This window comes from Cornus florida, unplaced genomic scaffold (assembly GCF_030987335.1).
Source record: "Cornus florida cultivar Cherokee Brave unplaced genomic scaffold, ASM3098733v1 CherokeeBrave_3.0.0_Hap2_Chr08, whole genome shotgun sequence".
NCBI classification, from domain to species: Eukaryota; Viridiplantae; Streptophyta; class Magnoliopsida; order Cornales; family Cornaceae; genus Cornus; species Cornus florida.
Genome location: NW_026775578.1, coordinates 58,467,562 through 58,488,688, shown reverse-complemented (window position 1 = coordinate 58,488,688; position 21,127 = coordinate 58,467,562). Strand labels below are relative to the sequence as shown.

The 21,127-nt window shown below is 35.9% G+C and overlaps 2 protein-coding genes across 4 annotated transcripts in view; one reads left to right on the top strand and one right to left on the bottom strand.

Annotated features, from left to right (window-relative positions):
• The window catches only part of LOC132271795 (uncharacterized), a 42,878-nt gene extending 28,386 nt beyond the window's left edge, over positions 1-14,492 (top strand). The window contains exons 12-14 of the mRNA XM_059773275.1: positions 1,550-1,633; positions 11,498-11,647; positions 14,189-14,492. Of these exons, the coding sequence (XP_059629258.1) occupies positions 1,550-1,633; positions 11,498-11,647; positions 14,189-14,323 (369 nt within the window). The 3' untranslated portion in view covers positions 14,324-14,492. The remainder of the gene's footprint in view (positions 1-1,549; positions 1,634-11,497; positions 11,648-14,188) is intronic.
• Positions 14,493-17,364: 2,872 nt separating this feature from the next.
• Positions 17,365-21,127, bottom strand: part of LOC132271793 (tripeptidyl-peptidase 2) — a 63,158-nt gene continuing 59,395 nt past the window's right edge. For 2 of the 3 annotated variants that reach the window (XM_059773270.1, XM_059773272.1), the window contains exons 31-34: positions 20,868-20,966; positions 20,463-20,555; positions 19,590-19,802; positions 17,365-17,944 (exon numbers count right to left, since the gene is read on the bottom strand). In XM_059773270.1, the coding sequence (XP_059629253.1) occupies positions 17,786-17,944; positions 19,590-19,802; positions 20,463-20,555; positions 20,868-20,966 (564 nt within the window). In that variant the 3' untranslated portion in view covers positions 17,365-17,785. The remainder of the gene's footprint in view (positions 17,945-19,589; positions 19,803-20,462; positions 20,556-20,867; positions 20,967-21,127) is intronic. The other variant, XM_059773271.1, reaches the window with a different exon arrangement.

The window sequence follows — 21,127 nt, the reverse complement described above, 5'->3', positions numbered from 1 at the left end:
ATCCCATAACAATAGAATCCTCACACAGCCAATCTTCATATTGCTTAGACTTCGTGTTAGCGGGGGGGTCATCAGTCAAGTATTTCAATTTTCTACGCCCACGCAAAAAAATTTGTACGGCATGGGCCCAAGCAAGATAATTAACATCGTTCAACTTTGTTGAAGTAATCGACTTAGGCATATCATCATCCTTGAGTGGTGGTTGTGGTTTATTCTCAGCCATGGCAAAGGTTAGATCAATATAAATTTAAGAGCAGATTCAAAAAGAAATTTCAGACCAGAAAATTAGAATTAGGAGCCAAAAAACAGCAGCAGTAGATGATCTTGATGCTGGAACAGATCCAAAAATGGATTAGAAACTCAAAAACAGAGTGCAAAAGCTGTTAAGCAATGTGAAGATGCATCTAGAGGCAAGTTCAAGTACAAATTCTGGCAGCCCAAGCATCCAAAGACAATTTAGAAGGCAGAATGTTCCAAAAATACTCAGATTTTTAGAAAAAAAGAATTAGCCGAACCCTTTAAATCCAAAGAAGTTGTCCCAGATGCAGCAAATCAATAAACAACCAGCAATCAAGGTCTTTCTTAGTCCAAACGCAACATATGTGATGAATCTCAACCAACAAAAACAACTAAAAATGCTCCAAAATCCAGGTCGAAAGCAAGAGGGCCAAAACTCCAAAAAGTTCTGAAAAATGAACAATCTACTCAAACAGCCTCAACTCGAATCACAAATACCACCATAAATCCCAGAAAATCAAGCGATCCAAGCTTGTACAAATTTTGACCAAAAAAAGTCTTGACATCTGACATCATAAAGTCTTGACGTCATCATGATGTCAGATGACGTCAGTGCGAGTCAGAGTGCATTAGATGACGTCAACCCTTTCCGATGTTTTGCAACTTGGCAAAAATTAGTGCTTGACTTCAATACGCTGCTCTGTTACCAAGGGAATTTGTTTCTTGGATTAGCGAGGAGAAGCGGAAGGAGGGGAGAAGAAGGAGAAGTCAGAAAAGGTAATCTGATGGTTGTAGGGTTTCTACACCATCTTTCTTGTATATATATTGAGATGATAAAATTACAATAATGCCTCAAAGTAAACAAGTAAAACACTAGAAACCCTCTAACTTTAACAACCATCATTATAATTTCACCCTATTTATGTTATAGTTTAATTACTCTTAAGTCTGAGAGAATATTGGACTTACATATTAATTAAGTAATTACTTTGATTTTTTCAGAGGACCATTTGGTCCAAATATAATTTCACCCAACGTGTCTGTGTTGTAATTTTTTTGGATTTGCCGTGTCACCGTATCCATGTCGTGTCATATTCGTGTTCTGTATCCGTTTCCATGCTTCTTAGTATGTATGCATGTATATGTTATGTGTATGCATGCAAGCATGTATATTATTGTCAAATTTTAGGGGTGTGATCGTCAGATATGGTAATAATGTTTTTGTTTGAAATTGTGCAACTTTTTGTTGCTTACTCTTTTTTTTTTTACCCGCAATATGTTTGATATTTCATTTCACTTATTTACATTGTAGATTTCAGATACCACATTTGTTGATAAGAAAGATACAGCAAAGACTCTTTACATGCTCTGGAAAGATGATTACCTGCATATGGAGGTATGTAGTATCTCCTTTGTTCATTTGCTTATTTTTTCTGATCAGGTGATATAAACCCTCTGGAAGAAGTATTGTACTATTGTATACAGTTTCATTGTTGATAATTGTGGTTGGCACAAAACACTAAATACAAACCTTGATCCTCACTTTGGACTGATCTGGCTGTTGGAAATGAAATGGTAATTGATGCAAAGCAGCAACTGTCTCGTATATAGGTTGCTGCTGATGTTAGGCACCATTTGCTTCCAACTACTTGTCACCACGTCCAATTACTTGCCATCGGATTAAAATTTAAGAAAAAAATGTGGTCAACCTTCCTTGAGGTTTGCATGAAATTACCATGACCTCCCTTGCCGTGAACCATTAGGTCCGTTAAAAAATTTATTGATAAATCCCTAAATAACCTCATGTAAATGAAATGACAAAATCATCATACTAACAGTGATGAAATAACAATTCTCTCTCCCTTTCTTCTCATCTCCCTCTCACCTTCATAACCACCAACCCTCCCCGCAGTCAGCACCATCTTTCTCTCTCTCTCTCTCTCTATCTCTCTCTCTCTATATATATGCTTATCTATATGTGTGTGTGTGTATATATATATATATATATAGTTGCAGATTGCTCAAACTCATGAATTCCAAACCGTTAATTTGGAAATGCATTACATGATTTGATATAAATATTACATACGTATATAACAGAAATACTCCCTCTGACAAGGGATAATTTTGTCACCTCACATTTGACGTCGTTAGGAATTCCAATTCTGACAAGGGATGTAATGCAATCAGCTATGAAAGAAAGAAAATAAATTTGAAGAAGGAAAATCAGAGAGCTAATTCAAACTAAAAAAATAGCTAAAACACCTACAACTCAATCCCACAGAAAGGGAGAGGTAAAAAGCTGCTACAACAGACTGAATATTTTGATAATACGTAAAAGGCTGCTGATTACAACTTGGAACAACCCTTTTATAAGCCCCAAGGGATGCCCTAGCAAAGATTTAATCCTAACCCTTCTTATAAATATAATCTAATGGCTACTATTCTGTCCAGCAGAATAAAAGATGTTAAAATTCACAAAACAGTCCTTGAACAGACACATGACTCACTTAAAAGGCACATGACTTATAAAATAAAACCAAAATGACAATAATACCCTAACTACAGGGTAAAGCAAACATTAAACATAAAATTAAAATAGATTTATGACCCATAAACAATGCTACCCCTAGTAATGCAATTTTAATCTAGTCTTCTGAGGATCTTCAACTGTTTGAAGAAAATCCTCTTGCGTTTGCACTGCATCAGTCCCTTCAGGTGAGAGAAAACTTGTCCTCGAGTTAGAAGCAAATTTCCACGATGAATAAAAAATCTGAGCATGGCGTTCCATCCCTTCTTTCTTCTTTTCTGAACTTGAATTAAACATAATAATCTTCTAAATACTAACAAAGAACACATTTTCATAATCAGCATGGATTTTGCTAGATTTCTTTTTCCTTTGAAATTGGGTAGATTTGCAAAATGCAGTCGAACATGTATCCTCAAATAAAAATTTAATCAACTTTAATTTTTGTTCCAACGCATGCCTAACAGTTGTAGTGCACTCCAAGAATTCACTCCAAATCATATCATAAAAGTTAAATCCATTATTTTCCACATCCATGGATCCAAAAGCCTTATAATCCACCACGTTTTCCAAGCTATGTAAACTTGTTTTAGTGCTCAAATCTTCCACCTCCTCTTGGATTTGCAATTTGAAAGATTCATTAACTTGATCATCAACTAATCCATGCTGCTCACCTTCATTAGCAAATTTCTTATCATCCTCTTCTTTTGTCTTGTTGAATTTCTCTACTCTATCATCCTCGTGTTTCAGAATCAGTAGTGACTTCTGCATAACCAAGAATTCACCTATCACCATATAGGATATTGTCATCCTCTTCCTCCGGGTAATCATCATAGTTTGGCTCGATCACCAGGATTGCATCATCTTCCACAATAAAAAGTTGCTTTTCTTCTCCACTAAGATATCCTTCAAAGTCAGGAATTTTCTCCTTAAAGTCACCATCGCAACATCTTTCTTTAAATAAAATAAGTGTTGGTTTGGGTGCGGCGTTTCTGCAAAAAGTATTAACAAAACCCTCTTCCAGATTGTCCTCCTCCTCAGATTCGACGCCATCTTGAGAAAGGGTCGGGGTTTGCGCAATGCACAGGGCAAAAGCTTCAATCTGCCTTCTTAGATCTTCTATTACGGCAAGCACTTGTTGTTGATCAACTGCTGCGTCCTGATCAGGCTGAACGGCTTGTCTGCGAGGCGGGTATCTTCTTCTTGGTGGCATGTCGCAAAACCTAAAAGAGATACCCGATAACCCTACATGAAAACCACTGGACGAGAACTTGCTCTGATACCAACTAATGCAATTAGGTATGAAAGAAAGAAAATAAATCTGAAGAAGGAAAATCAGAGAGCTAATTCAAACTAAAAAATAGCTTAAACACCCACAGCTCAATCCCAAAGAAAGGGAGAGGTAAAAAGCTGCTACAGCAGATTGAATATTTTGATAATACGTAAAAGGCTACTGAATACAATTTGGAACAACCCTTTTATAAGACATAAGGGATGCCCTAGCAAAGATTTAATCCTGACCTTTCATATAAATGTCATCCAATGGCTAGTATTTTGTCCAGCTGAATAAAGAGCTAAAAATGACAAAACAATCCTTAAATAGTCACATGACTCACTTAAAAGGCACATGACTTGTAAAATAAAACCGAATGACAATAATACCCTAACTAGAGCTTAAGGCAAACATTAAGCATAAAATAAAAACAGATTTACGACCCATAAACAATGCTTCCCCGATTAATGCAATTTCAATCTAGTCTTCTTAGGATCTTCAACTGTTTGAAGAAAATCCTCTTGCATTTGCGCTGCATCAGGATGTCAGAGTGATGCTGCAAAAGTTTCATTTATAGGTGCAAAGGTCATACCACTGGGGAGGTCAAGGTAATTTACCCTTTAATTAAAATGTTCAACGTGAAACGCTGCAACATTACATGGATACTCAATTGCATTAAATAGCTTTGCTAGTAATAGGATTGCCAGCACACAATTCACATTTTGAAGAAAGTCCTATAAATTATATGTCTTATGAATATTAAATCCCAATATATTTCTTTTCCCCCCTCAATGTATACAAAGAAACCACAATTTGAATTCCTTTTTACCTTATTCTTGGAAGCTCCCATTTTTTAGGGAAAAGTCAAAGAAAATGTGAAGTTACAATAGTATTAATTATTCTAATGCTCCGTTTGGAATGATGGAAGAAAATTGGATAGAAAGGAGAGAAGAAGAGATGAATGAGACATCCCTAGGGATGAAATTGTGTACTTCCCTCTTTTTGTTTGGTTGTGTCAGTTTGTGAAGAATGAACCACACTGCTTTATTATAAAAGAATTACACAGATATATATACATACAAGAGTAGACCTACATTAGGCTTAACTAGGTAACTCTCCTTACTGTCCTAAATTAAGAGCTAAAAATTAGGATCTAAATTTCAATCATATCTGTACAGCCTATTTACAGAAAGAATATTAAGTCAACTATTCCAACACTCCCCCTCAAGCTGGTGCAAAGATATTTTGTATCCCATGCTTATCAACAATCTAATGAAAAATTGTGCTAAATAATCCTTTAGTGAGCGCATCAGCAATCTGTTTAGAGGATGGAACGTATGGAGTACAAAGTTGTCCCGAGTCCAATTTTTCCTTGATGAAATGTCTATCTAGTTCCACAAATCCTTCCAATCAGAGAGTATCATTTTTCTGCCAGATTAGTTGACATATCCTTAGAGCCATAGCTGTGAATTCTGCCTCTGCACTAGAGCTAGCAAGCACTCGTTGTTTCTTACTTCTCCACGTTACTAAATTCCCTCCTAAGAAGGTACAGTAGCCAGTAGTTGACCACCTATCAACCATGGATCCATCCCAATCAACATCGGTATATGCTTCTAATTTCAGCTCCTTATCTTTCCGAAATAAGAACCCCTTGCCGGATGTCCCTTTCAAGTATCTGATGATTCTGTAAACTGCATCGAGGTGTAATCTAAGTGGGGCATGCATAAATTGATTCATGACACTTACTGCATAGGCTATGTCCAGCCTTGTATGTGACAAGTAGATCAGTTTTCCAACCATTCTCTGGTACATTCCACGGTCAACCATTTCTTCTTCCCTTTTTCCTCCTAACTTGTGGTTGGGTTCTATCAGAGTATCATTGGGTTTGCAGCCAAGCATACCTGTTTCTTGAAGAAGATCTTGGTTGTACTTTTGTTGAGAAATGAAGATCCCCTACTTAGATCTAGCAACTTCAATTCCAAGAAAATATCTTAGTTTTCCCAGGTCTTTGATCTCTAATTCTTTTGCTAAATAAATCTTCAACGCCATCATTTCTTCAATGTCATCACCCGTGACAATAATGTCGTCTACATATACAATTAAGGCAGATTCCTTTTTATGAATAAGGTGTGATCACCTTGACTTTGAAAGTACCCCCCTTTTAACATTGACTTGGTGAACTTCCCAAACCAAGCTCGTGGAGACTGCTTAAGGCTATAAAGGGATTTTTTAAAGTTTGCATACCTTATTTTTCCACGATTTCAGCTCATACCCCGGTAGAATATCCATTAAGACTTCTTTTAAGTCTCCATGGAGGAAAGCATTCTTCACATCAAACTGATGTAGAGGCCAATCCTTATTTGCTGCCAAAGATAGAAGAATTCTAATTGTATTCATTTTCGCCACCGGTGCAAACGTCTCGTGGTAGTCTATTCCATACGTTTGAGTATACCCTTTGGCCACTAGCCTCGCCTTGTATCTGTCCAAAGTGCCATCAGCTTTGTATTTGACTGTAAAAATTCATTTGCAGCCCACTGTCCTTTTCCCTTCTGTTAAGTCAACAACTTCCCAGGTCTTATTATTTTTTTTAGCGCTCTCATCTCCTCGTTCATAGCCTCCCTCCATGGTTTTGAGGTTAAAGCAGGCAAAACTTGAGAAAGAAAGGTTCGGTATTGTGGTGATAAACTCTGCGTGGATACAAAGTTAGACATGGGGTGTCAAGTACGAGTTCGAACCCATTTTCTAAAAGCAATGGGCAATTTGAGTTCATTATTAGAATGAATTTATGAACTAGAACCGGTATTTGGATTATTTTCATTCCTGTTTCAAGGCTGACAATTGGAGCTGCTGAGCCAATGGACTTTTTCCTCCTGGAGTACATGTTGTAAGTGGGAGTCTTAGGTCTCTCGGCTTCTGCTTCTTCATTTGTGGGGAGACTGGGAGGTCTATCTGGAGGTGCAGTAACCGGTTCACTAGGAAGTGAATTAGGAATAACACTCAGGTTAGGGCCATTGTCATTTTCTTCAGCACCTTCCATAACTTCAGCAACTTGGTTATTTTTGTCTACAACAATCTTTCCATCCATTCCTCCAACATCCATAGTTTCTGAATTTTCCAAATTCCACCACCTATCTTCCATTTCTTAATCATTGTCCCCCTGAAGATAGGAATTCCCATAGTAAGGCTGAATTTCTACAAATGACACATCCATAGTGATATATGTCTTCCTTGTAGGGGAATGATAGCACTTGTATCCTTTTGTGTGGAGGAGTACCCTAAGAATATACACTTGACAGCTCTATGATCCAATTTGCTTCGGAAGTGTTGTTGGACATGTGCATATGAGACACAACCGAAGACTTTTGGTGATAAAGAGCCAACTTAAATTTGGAAATAAGGCAATGAGCTTTTTGATTGGTGTCTGGAATTCAAGAACTTTTGTTGGCTTCCTATTTATAAGATACGCGTCTGTCAGGAGAGCTTCCCCCAAGTAGTTTGTAGGCACGTTCATTTGGAACAAGAAAGCACAAGCTACTTCCAAAAGATGCCTATTTTTCCTTTCAGCCACCCCATTTTGCTGGGGGGTGTCAACGCATGATGAATGGTGCAAAATTCCCTCACGTTCCAAGTAGCTTGTTAATCCTTGGTTGAAGTACTCCTTGCCATTATCGGACCTGAGTGTTTGAATTTTGGCCCCAAACTGAGTGCTGATGAATTTTTGGAAAACAGGGAAAATGGATGAGACTTTGGACTTGGATTACATTAGGTATACCCAAGGGGTTCGAGTTCAATCATCTATAAAAGTAACGAACCAGCGAGTTCCCGAAATATTTGTGACATGAGAGGGACCCCAAACATCCAAATGAATTAAACTAAATGAAGAGACAAATTGCAATTCTTTTATTGGAAAATTCACTCGATGATGTTTAGCAAGAGTACATGACTCACAATGAAAATTACTAACATCAGTATTTTCAAAGTAAGTAGGAAACAACTTTTTCAACAATAGAAATGGTGGTTGTTCTAAGCGGTTGTGCGAAAGGAAAATCTGATCAGAATTGGTTTTGTGGGCTGAAACCAAGCCTTGAGACCCTTGACTATCAGTCATCCACTTGGTCTCCAAGTAGTAAAGTCCATCTCTCAGCTTACCATTTCCAATCGTCTTCCTCAAACGGTCCTGAAAATAATAACCAGAGGGTGTGAACTCAACAGAACAATTCAAATCCTTTGTGATCTTTCCAATAGATAACAGATTGTAATTCAAGTTTGGGACATGAAGAACTGAATTTAAGGACAACGTGGGTGAAATTTTCACAGTTCCATGACCGGCTACAGATGATAATGAGCCATCAGCGACTTTTATTTTCTGTTTTCCTGAGCATGGTAAGTAACTAAAAAATAAAGTGAATCGCTTGTCATATGGTCTGAAGCACCTGAATCTATGATCCAGGTGTTAGAATAATTGTTGGAGGACATGAATGCTTTTGTACCTGATTGAACCATGGAACAAGAACCTGAATTTGGAGTTGAGGTTGTGTTTTTGTACTCAAGTTGGTTCAGCAGTGTCCTAAGCCTTTCGATATCAGCTTTGCTGAACCTCGACGTCTCCTGATTTTCTTCCACCATGGTGATTTGATTAGCTTGCCCTGGTTTTGTTGCATAATTCCCTCTTTTGCTGCCAAAACTTTTCAGTTTTTGAGGTTTCCATGTAACTTCCAGCACATTGCCCTAGTGTGTCTAGACTTGTGGCAGTAGTCGCACCACATTTTCTCTGTGTCTATTGGTTTCTTGCTATCTCCTGCATTATAGCCTTGTTTGGACACTACAAGTGCTGAACTCTCGGTAGTAGGACCTCCTCCAGAATTACCACCCATTAGCTCCTTACGACTTTCTTCCCCTCGGATATGAGGGAAAGCTGCATCAAGGTTGGGAAATGGATCTTTACCCAACACTTGGCCACACGCCTGATCGAATTCAGGATTTAGGCCCACCAAAAACTGAAATACCCACTCCTTTTCCAGCATGTCTTTCATCTTCTTCGTATCTGCAGCTGATCCCATCTCTACATTTTGATAGAGATCCAGTTCTGTCAACAACCCTTTAAGAACATTATAATACTCCGTGACAGTTGAAGAACCTTGCTGTGTTTTGATAATCTGCCGCTTTAGTTCAAATATTTCAGAGGCAAAATCTCCCTTGGAGTAGGTTCATGTGACTGCTTCCCAAATATCCTTGGCTTGCCAAGGAGTAGATATGTCTTGCTGATCTCCGATTGCATTGAATGGAGTAGCCAAGACATCACCATGGAATTCTCAGTCTCCCAATTTTCATACTTGGGATTATCTTCTGCTGGAGGCTTTGCAAATCCGGTTACATACTTAATTTTCCCTTTGCTTATCAGGGAAATCTTGGCCGATTGGGACCACTCCATAAAGTTTCTTCCATTCAACTTGGAAGTGGAGATATGCATGGTTGGGTTTTCAGTGTGAATGGAGGCCTGGTTGTTGGAGGACGACATGATGGTTGAACTAATCGGTTTGGGTGTTTCAGACATAATCGGACAGATTGACAGTGAAGGACTGTGGCAATGAAAGCTGTGAAAAAACTGACAGGAATGATGGCCGCTGGGAAAAAAAAACTCCCAAAGAACCTGAATAGGCTCTGATACCACGTCAGTTTGTGAAGAATGAACCACACTGCTTTGTTGTTGAAGAATTACCCAGATATATATGCATACAAGAGTAGACCACGTTAGGCTAAACTAGGTAACTTTTCTTACTCTCCTAAATTAAGAGCTAAAAATTAGGATCTGAATTACAATCATATCTATATAGCCTATTTATAGAAAAAATAATAAGTCAACTATTCCTGCAGGTTGGATGGAAGTGAAGATAATGAGATAATACTATATTTTGTTTGTTAGGAGTGGCGGAAAGAGAAAGTGCTAAATATAAGGAAAGTTTGTAATTGAAAAATATTTATAATAGCATTGCATTTCTTTCTTTATGTCTTCTGTCCATATTTGGAGGGAAGAAAATTTGTGAAGGATGAAGGATAACTCGTCCATCCTCTTTTCTCTTCTCTTCTTGCCTCCTCTCTACCAAACAAAGGAAATTTGTTTCTTCCTTCCTGTCTTCCCTCCACCCCTCTTCCTTCCTTCCTTCCTACCAAACGGAGCATAAGGGTTTATAAAAACTTTTAGTTTATAAATCTTCATTTAATAAACAAAGTCCTTTATTGTAGAAAAACTTAACTACAATTTTAACTTACTATTGCTTTATATTTTATTTTCATACTAACTATGATTTTTTTATTTCCGTTATACTATTCCCCTTCCCACCACTACCAATAACAATAATAAAAATAAATATGAATGTTTCTGGGTCATCTCATGTATATAAGTACACACACTCACACACCCACACACACACACATGGAACTTTGTTTCTTCCTAAATATGTAGGGCTCAAATTTCACTACGACTCCACAAAGACTTGAGCACCAAAATTCTAGATAACTCATAATCCATCTAAATAATTTCTTATTTTAAGTTTTCTTGTATTATTATAATATTGAAAATGATCAAACTGAACAACACACTTAAATTGTTCACAGCAATCAATCTAATTCGCTGGCCCCACATGTCTGTTCTAGACAGGATATCCTCCATATTGTGATATAATAATTTTTCCCTTTAAAACTGACAATGCTATCAATTACAACTTCAATTGTTGGGGTTTGAATCTTAATTGCTTATTTATTTTTGACCCTTTGAATTCATCCTTATATATGGTTAGAACTTCTTGAATAAGATTATGGTAGGCGCATAGGTGTGAGCTGCACTATATCTGCTGAAAGCTTTTGTTATCCATTAGTTGCACATATGAAGTATAGAGCCACATTTAGTGGGATTTTGAATGTAGTGAGTCCTGATTTTGGAATGATATATACTGATATATAATGCACATTGATTCAAATTTCCACACAATCATGTTCAAATAGTAAGAGATTTTAGGAATCCTGAAATTCAGATTTGGTTTTGGTTCTTCTTGAATCTTGATGTGATGTTTCTCCAGATGGGGTAGTCAATATGCGTTTCTAGATGTTAAATTAAATTACAAATTTAGGTAAAACGTTATCAACCATTTTCTTCTGAGATCTATGATATAAAATTTGGTACTACAAGTTTGTAAATTTAAAAATATCAACCACAATGGTACTGTAGTTGTATTTAATGTTGCACTATTATATATATATATATATATATATATATATATATATATTGATTCTGGAAGCATGCATTTATCTTTTCTTACTTCAAATGTATAAAAAATAAAATTAAATAGAAACAAAAAAAAAATCCAAACCAGATTTTTATGTTGTGATAGCATTAATGATTGTAAATGTGATATCTAATAGCTTCTAGTTATAAGTATAATAATTTCTTATCCTTCTTGCAGAAAGTAAGCACGTTTGGAGGCAAACAGTCAAACTTCTTGTTGTGGAAAGTCAATAAAAGTTCTCTTTGGGAACATGTCCTAGATGAGATGTACCATGCTGCCTTAAATTTGAGATTACGAACTGCTTATGAGCAAGAAAAAGAAAAAGAGGTTTGGACAACTATTCCTCTTCTCAAATTTGTTTTGGTCCTACACTTGAACATTGTTGTCTCTTTGTTTATCTCGTCTTTTGACTTTCTGGGGCTGTGATCTGGTTTATGAAGAACTATTACATGGAATTGTAGTTTTGTACTATTCAAAGGAGTTTTTATTCAGATTCGGTTTAACTAATAAATAAAATTAATCAGATCAGTTTTGAGACCATAAAACTATGGAATTACTGACTCTCTTACCATTCCGGAACAATGCAATTATTAGGAAAACAATGTTTTTTTGAAACTCAATTTAAATGGGGCCCATCATGTTGTACTAAATGTCAATCAGTATTACATTATTGTCAGCATAATTTTTTTATTCTATGTCTGAACCGAAGTGGATAGTTTGACCATTCTAAGAGATACCAGTCGCTTGGCCTTTTGGCGGTGAATTAACATGGTAATGGTGTAATATGAATATGATGTACACACAAACACACATATTTTAATTGATTCTCTTATTTCATTTTTCACATCATAGTTCGAGTATATTAAGCTTCAGTTTCCAATGGATTTTATTGTTAGTATTATAGTATAGCTCTAATATAATTTATGTTAAATTAATGTAATGCATAGAAGTGTGCACAGAAGTCAAAAGGAATTCGTGTTTTATTTATTGCTTCCATTTTTGACACATTTATGGAGCCGTATGATGAGCACGGAGCGAACTATTATTTCGCTTTCCTTGAAACAAATTTTGAGCCTTTGAACCACCAAATGGATATATAGATTCATATTAAGACTATATGCAACACAACTCAATATTTTTAATTCCCTGCTACTTACTGTCAGCAACACCAAGTTTTTTTCTAGTCATTCTGCTCTAATTCGTGTCTTTAGAATAACTGGGGAGCTGTTATTTCCACAGCCCTAATGGCCACATGGTCCTAGATGTGTGAGATGGGTTGTTATATGTGGAGTCCTTATGGTTGCAGAAATAGTAATTCTAATGATTATTAATGGAACTAATAATCTCTAAGATTTCTAGTTCTTTGATGAGTTAACCGCTGTCATGGCAGATACTTTTGCAGCTATTAACTAACCCTTCTTTTTATAAGTCACTATTTTTTTATTACAAGAAGAGAAATGTGTGTACATAATGGGTTTGGCATAGATCCCTACTTGTTTTAAAAACAGAAATTGAAAGAGTACAAGGCAGAGAGGGATAATCTCGTCTGGCATATTTTTGACTGAAGTTTGATGGTCTTAGGGTCATATCCTTTCTAAAGCCCAATACCTTCATGTTAATTGCATCATCAAGATCCGCAATTGTTTTAGTGAAAATCCTCGTCAATTCTCCGGTAGAAATCTGTGATTGCTAGTTTTATATGCCCATTACTGAACCACCTTGGAGAACTTTATCTGGTCTTAATATTTTTAACCTTTGCTCTCTCCTGATACTTGATTGCTCTTGTCTTCACTTAATCATTTCCACATCCTGATTTTGCCCACAGTTTTTTTCCATATGATCATTAAAACAAGTGAATAATAAAGATTGATGAGAAGGAAATGATTGGCCATTGTATCATTTTTGTTTGTTGGTGCACAAGAACAGAGAGATGTGGAGGATATGCTTTTGTGGGATCAAAACTAGATAATGAAAGTGTTTTTGAAGTGTAGTCTTTGGAGATCCTCATATTCAAAATGTTTGGTTATCAAGAAAGGACGTGCAAAAACATTCTTTTGGCCGTGGCCTAAATGAGGATGTGGAGAAAATGAGAAATGAATGTAGGTCTAATGGTGACTGTGAATGAATATTGGTAAAGATTAGTTATGTAAATCATTGAATGTCATAGAAAAGAGAATAAACACGCCAATGAAAACATGAGTTTAAAGTTCAAAGAAATTCATGCTGATCTATTATTTGACACGGATTTAAGCTCAGAATAGATTGGCATATAAAAGTTGTTATGTAGCTGACCTAGTTAGCTGTGATGTGAGGGGGTTACAATATTTGAATGGGAATTATTTTGTGTTAGAATCGGTTGTAACAGTTCCATTGTTCAATGTGCTGTGGGTTGCAAGACACCGATTTGTGTTTTGAACTTGAATCCCAACTCACAAGTATAGAATCCTTGTCTAGCTACACTAAAATCCTTTTTTCATATCATGATATTTGTTAAATATATTATTGCTTCGAGATTGATAAATTTGTTAAATCGAATTGTTTGTTGTAATTGTACCGGGATACAACATTTTCAAAAAGAGGTTTTGAGATCCCAAGGGAAGTTATTGTTTGTCGTAATTGTACCGGGATGCAACATTTTCAAAAGAGCTTTTGAGATCCCAAGGGAAGCTTCCCTTTCGAAACGAACTTTTTGGCTCGAGAAAACTTGCAATCTTTTTCCACGACAAAGATTTTCTCCCCGTATTTTCTAAATTGTCCACCAGATTGAGTTGCTGATGTTGCTTCTAGCATTTTTGCTTGCTGCTACCATATTTATGCTAGTATTATATTTGGTATGCACTAAGCATTTTGTGTGACAACTTGTGCCAGGTTTTGATGATACCAAAAGACAAACTTGTAGGGGAACTTGCAAAAAGACGGAAGCGATTGCAAAAAGTCAGGATTGTCCTTGAATCTTCCCTGATGAAGCTTGACGATGCTATCATGCTCTTCCATAACTTCTAAAGTTTAAAGCTTGTATGACTTTAAAAAAGTTTTATTATTGCTAATGAGTTATTATTATAAATAAGTTATAAGTCTAGTCACTCCTGGTTTGTTTTACTCTTTTGTGTGTCGGGGGCATTTTTAGATCCTTGATTCCCAATAAAATAGGCTGGTGTCTTGAATTTTAAAATTTTGTTCTACAAATAGGAAAATAATCTTAGTAGAGGACAGTTCAAACTTTTATATATATTAAGAACAAGGAAAATAAATATAATACCTAAAGTTTGATTAATTTTTTAGTCTTCCATTATAAATGATCAAATGGGACCCTTTTGTCTTGGGTAATTCTTGTGAAAAGACATTTTTGGTACTTGGAAAAGATGACTTTATTTCCTATCAATAAAATTGAGCTTGATTTTTAGGAGCTTGAGTTGATTCTACAACTCATTCTAAAAAGGGATCCAAGTCCTCTCTAGTAATGAATTTTTGCGGTTCCCTGTGGTGGTTTCAATTTCACAACTATCAATGGTGGTTGACTTTAACCAATAAGCAAATTACAAACACTAACAGGTGATATTTTAATATTGATGGTGGTAAAATTCATCCATGAAAAATGACCATTTTGGTTCGCTTATAAATGGCCAATTTATTGTGAACTGTTTTTATATTGAATATCGACTTTGTGACAACGTAATTTGCATTTTTTTTTTTTTTTTTCTCATAGTAATAATACTCTATATTTGTCCAAAAAGAAGAGAAATTAGACCCCCTTTCAAGTCTATGCAATTTCCTTGCTAGACCCCAAGCAGGCCAAACCTTACGAGAGAAAAGAGTAGTAAAAATTATTACATATTACATATGGATTGGATTGATAGGAAGACAAAGAGTTTGATTACATTTGAACTGGGCTGATAAGAATAGTAATACTAAATTATTTTTAAAAATTGGACATTGGCTATAGCCCAAGTTAGCCCATTAAAAGTTCCAACCATATATATATATATATTCATATATCGGCATCAGTGGATGACAAGCTCTAAAATAAAAAAATTTGTGAAGATCGTAGAGAGTGAGTTGCAGAGACCCAGTTGTTCCGACGAGAAGATTGAGAATCAACCCAACGGTAGTGACCAAAACGGACCCCTTGAAGACTGAAGAACATCAATTTTCATTATCCAAATACAACCCTTCAATATGGTACTTGTACCCTTTAAAATAATAATATAAATGTACTTTATTCATTGTTTTGAGGGTAAAGTGCAAAAAAAAAAAAAAAAAAAAAAAAAAAAAAAAAAAAAAATCCCTCAACTATATTTAAATTTGCAAATAATCCATCTGAATTATATTTTATACATAATGCCTCATTGAACTATCACATTTTATTACAAAATGACCCAATGCCTAGATTATATTTCATTAAATGATCATAATGTTCTTTCTCATTAAATTACACTTAAAATCACTTTTTCTTATTTGAAATAAATTATGAAAAAAATTCATACTTATTTGATAACATATTCTCCATTAAATTTACCTCTAATTTTTTAAATTAATTGTTTAAATAAAAATCTTAAGTAGAAAATTTTAAAATAATTTAATCAATTTCTTAATTTTTCATGAATATATTACATGAAGAAGAAGGTATTTTTTATTTAAGTAGTTTATTAATTTTTTATGAATATATTGTATGAAAAGAAGGTATTTTTCTATGGTAAAAAAGTTTAAGCTAGGGATAATAAGTTTTATTATAAATAATAAATTAATCATTTAAATAATGGTCATTACTAATATATATATTATGATAAATTGATATTAATAATAAAATTAAGGTAAATAGTATAATTAATGTTTAGATAAGAGAAAATATAATAAAAATAATTTAATAAAAAATGATAAATTTTGAGACGGTAAAATAATCTTTTGCCATGTGTTTGTCCATATTTACAACAAATTAATAGCTCAGGGGTTATTTGTAAAATAATAATAGTTCAAAGAAGTTTTTTGCACTTATTTTAAATGAATGAACACAAGCTATTATATAGAGTGAAAAACAATGAAGTTCCGGGTATGAACCTAATCAATGCACAATGTCTAGTTACGATTCTACATTACTTCGCTGTTCATGAGTTGGCAGACAAAATTGAGTCAAGTTTGAGTATGGCAGGATGCTTATGTTTTTGATAGCACCGGGCTTCAAATTTGGAATTAGAGGAAATTAGTGCAAAGTTTAAACTAAGTTTCTTCCAACACCAAATCCAAAACACATACTCCCAAACACAACACTAGTGAATTCATAACATCGTAGCCCTAGATGTTATTTCTTTTATTTCAAATAAATAGAATTTCTATATTGTTTGCCAGGAAAAAGAAAAAGAAAAAAGAAAAAAAAAACACCAATGCACTCATTGGAGTGACGTTCTAGATCTGATGGATAAGTGTATACGTGCTCAGAATAGGCAATGACTCCCAAACTAGAGAATTTGAGAACTCACTAGCTTCATCTTATGGTTTTTCATTGGACCAGAGAATGAGAAGCGATGCATCAAAATAGCCCAAACCTGGACGTTACAATTTTAAACCCAACCCCAACTACTTGTCTAAACCGATTCAAAGCTGGGTTGGGAACGGATTGTGCTTGAGTTTGTTACAACCATGGAAGCACAAACTTGAACAGAACCTAGTTTTCACCTAATAAAATTTGGGGTCAAACTAAACTTGTAATCGAAGTCAAGCCAATGATTATACGCCAGTTCTAACAAACGTTAAATGCAGAAGAATGGGATTGATGAAGTAAGGACATATACAGCTTGGTCATAGGGAGAAATCGCGGCAAGTTATGCGAGTTTCAAACTTAGAACAATAAGATTTTTGTTTATGATAGTGAATCTCTCATCAAAAGGTTCCCATTGTTGACCTAGCAAGATTAGTATTCCCCGGTAAAGATTATTCCCTAGTTCAATGGTTTTGGAGGCAAGAATTAGGAGGAGTCATATATTAGTTGAATTTTATATGGTTCTAATGGTAAGAATTAGTTGCCACTACTCCCATTTTGTAATATAACCTTAAAAAAAACAGTTATCTATCAATTTGATTATTGGGAAAAGAGAGAACGGAAGGATTTAGTTTTCTGAGAAATCCCTCAGGTAATTGCAGTCCACTACTCTGTCGATCTTATTAGTCTGTTCACAATGAGAACAATGAATGTGAAACACTGAAGAGAATGGCTACTTCATCATGTGCTAAGGAGGATCAAACTACAAAGTGAGAGTTGGATTAGCGACTTCTTTTGCACACGCACAAAGCCCTTCCCTTCGATACTATGAAGTGATTCCAACCATTTCATGATTGGTTCAAGTCGACCAATGCAGACATGCTATGCTTTTGTAATAGAGTAATAGCTTCGTAAGGGCCCAACATCACCAAGGTCTCAGACTGCCAATGAAGCAGGAATCCTCGTTCCGGCTGGGGTGAACTTGGAATCTCTCAAAAAAGAGGAAGACTTGATGGGAAGCGTACGAGCATCCACTGTTTCTCATACGACACCAAATGGCTCCATCCAATCTGCTCAAGCAACGAAAGTTTTAATTCATAAAGCTTCTTCTTCGGAGGATCGCCATCATCTTGGATCATGTCATTTAGTACCTGTCCAGTGATTCAGTAAAGCATAAGACTGACTAATCAGCATAACCAAAACTACTTTGAAACTTATCTTTTATACGGAATTTATTTTCAACAAAGAAGACTGTGTGATAGATTCGCTAGAAATAACACAAATGGGTGCACGCGTCTGACATGGTTAACAATATTAGCAGAACTTTCAACCACCAACCAAATGGACTTCAGATCAATTTTATTTGACGAGGGTAGAACAGAAACAAAAAATATAAAAGTCAAAGACAAAAGAATGAAATATGTATTAAGGTCCAAACAGAGTCCTTTAATAGCTAAACCATTAAGGTCCAACTGTTAGCTCCACATTAAATGTCCCAAAACAACTAGACAGGGCATGGGGAGGCGGGGACAGTCAATGAGGTTAGCACACTTTGCCTATGAACGACATTTTCATAAATATTTGTTAGCGTTAGTTCAGGATATGCTACCAATGTGAGAAAAATAAGGTAGCAAGAATAAGTCAATAGAAGCCCAACAGAGAAGACCATGTCTAATTGCCTACAATTATTTATAGGCACTATGTCTCCTCAAGCAGAGGTGATATCTCCTCCTGCCAAGTTCAGAAATATTACTTATGCATATAAAAGGAGGGTGTGGTCCCTCACCCAGTCACCCACCCTCACTCGCCCAAATGGGGTGGCCCTCAAGCCTCTTATTCGTTGCTGGGCATGGCGTGACCAACACAAAGATGAACCTTTGGTGCACCAGCTTGCCTAAGATGGGATTATGAACTAGCTCATTGCAGCTAGTGGTGATTCGACTCAGTGGTATTTTCGTAATTTAGGAGAAGTGTGGTTTTGAATTTTTTGAGAAAACGGGATTATTAATTGTCATACATCATGTGTGTCTCCTCCAAGTGGAATGGTGAATTCATTGCCACCCATCCCTCTTCTCCCCCTCCTCTTAAGGGTGGGGAACACATGGTTTCACACCCCAAGCCTTGTGCATGGCATGGCAAGCACTGCACGTGTTTGCCCTTGGTAGTGCCATATTGCCTCGGGCGAAGTTGTGGCTGGTTGAAAAGGCAATACGTCAGGGTTTCTAAGCAAGACCTGACCGTAGCTAAGGGTGGCAGCCCATGGTGGGAAAGGTTGGTTGGTAATGCATGGCATATTGGGGCATGGCATTGACTGTTCTAGAGAACAAGAATTCAAAGTCATGGACTCCGCATGGCTTGACTAAGTGGCAGAAGCAGGTGGCTTCTACAATCCTTTTGGTCCCTCTTGCGAAGGATGTGTGCTATTGGCTAAAGCAAGACCGCTTCAATCAAGATCGAGTGGTTGGAGATAGTTGAGCTGCCCTAAAGTGGTGCGTGTTGGCTGAAACTAGACTGGTGCCCTAAAGCATGTGCCTAGAGTGGTGCGGTGCGTGTTGGCTGAAACTGATTTGAGTGTCCTACTTCAATCACAGAGTCAAAAGAGTAATGTGAAAAACCGACTTCTGCAGCTATTTCCTGAGGTAAAATTTTTGACAGCTATTCAATATGAACCCACTCCCACAATCCAAAAATGAAAAAAATAAAAAATAAAAAATAATAAATCCAATAGACCTCATTTTCTACAATTTTAGCAGCATACCAAATACATATGACAGGAAAGGATAATAAAAGAATTACCTTCAGTGCAGTTCCAAGTCTTCCAGAACGTCTCTCACGTATTACTGAGAGGGTGCCATATTTAGAAGATTTCACATCCACCCATTTCTTTAGTTCTTTGAAGTTTTCTTCAAACAAATCTAGTGGGGCATTAGAGTCCGGTGCAGATTGATCATCACTCTTACTTGTAACTTTTGCATCTTCAGTTGAAGCTAAAGCAGGAGCCTTATCTCCCTGATGCAATAATAACAGCAAACATCATCATCATCAAAGACAATAATCATAACTTCATGATAAGAACAACAATAAAATAACTATTCTAAGCAGAATGATTTCAAAAGAAGCATCAGCAGTTATGTATTCAAGTCATTCAAGTTGTAAGAACACGTGCGCGCGCGTGCGCACACACACATGTACATATGTTAGAAGTGTTCCTACATTGTAAAGGCATCTCATCTCTCTATATAGTACTAATATTTAAAACTCTGAATAGAAACTACAGAGACTTGATGCCATTTGAATCACAGATTTGGTCTATTTCCTTAGGAGACAGGTACTATAGTAAAATTTTTAGAGACTCTAGTCTCACTGATAGAGCTAACTTAAATTAGATACTGAGATTATATATGTTACATGAAAATTTACAATATAAATGATTTGACAGCCTAGGATTCTAAAATAATAAATCACCCGCCCTCAGAATCCATCTGCCTTCATGCCTTGTTGCTATATTGTCAATGTTTTATGGACCCTACTGCTTCTAATGACAAAGGCAGTTTCATGAAACCACTACTCTGATAAAGTCTCATAGACAATTCACAAACAATTTGAACTTCAATCAGATGGAAACTAAAAAGAGATCAATATATGTAAAATAGTTTAGTAAATCCACACCTTCAAAGATTCAATCTCTGCCAGAGCTAATCCTTTTTGATACAGTGCTTCTGCTAACTGATCACGGGTTGTTTCCATCTTCTTCTTTGTCTTCTAAAGATAGTGAGCATAAAGTAAATATAAATTGCCATTTTCTAGACCATAACCACAAAATCACAGAAATATTATCGGAACATAAAATAAGGAAAATCGGAGGGAGAACATTTGCAAATTCCATGTTGCACACATAGATGCCAATTTACAAGAGGTTATATACACAAGCTCTCAAAAAATGAAAACAATTGATATGGAAAGTGAAGATAAATATTTCCACTGATCATATGATAGAATGGAAACCCAATGCCTCAGTTGTTGAGTTTCCTGAGAACTTCATCTGAAAAAAGTGTGGGAAACATATATACGCACCTCTGCCTCCTCATCTTCTGGATCACTTTTGAGGGACAAATATTTTGCTAATTCATCTCTGTCAATACTATCAACTATCTCATCTGCTGCATCTATAAGCTGCAAATTGGCACTTTGTAAGAGGAAGTAAAACTGGCAAACAACCAGTATAAAAATAGAACATGAGAAAAAGGACAGGGAACAACATTTATGATATTCTGGAACAATCATATTTATGGTATATGAAAAAAATACTGTGTTTCTAATGGCATATTACTCAT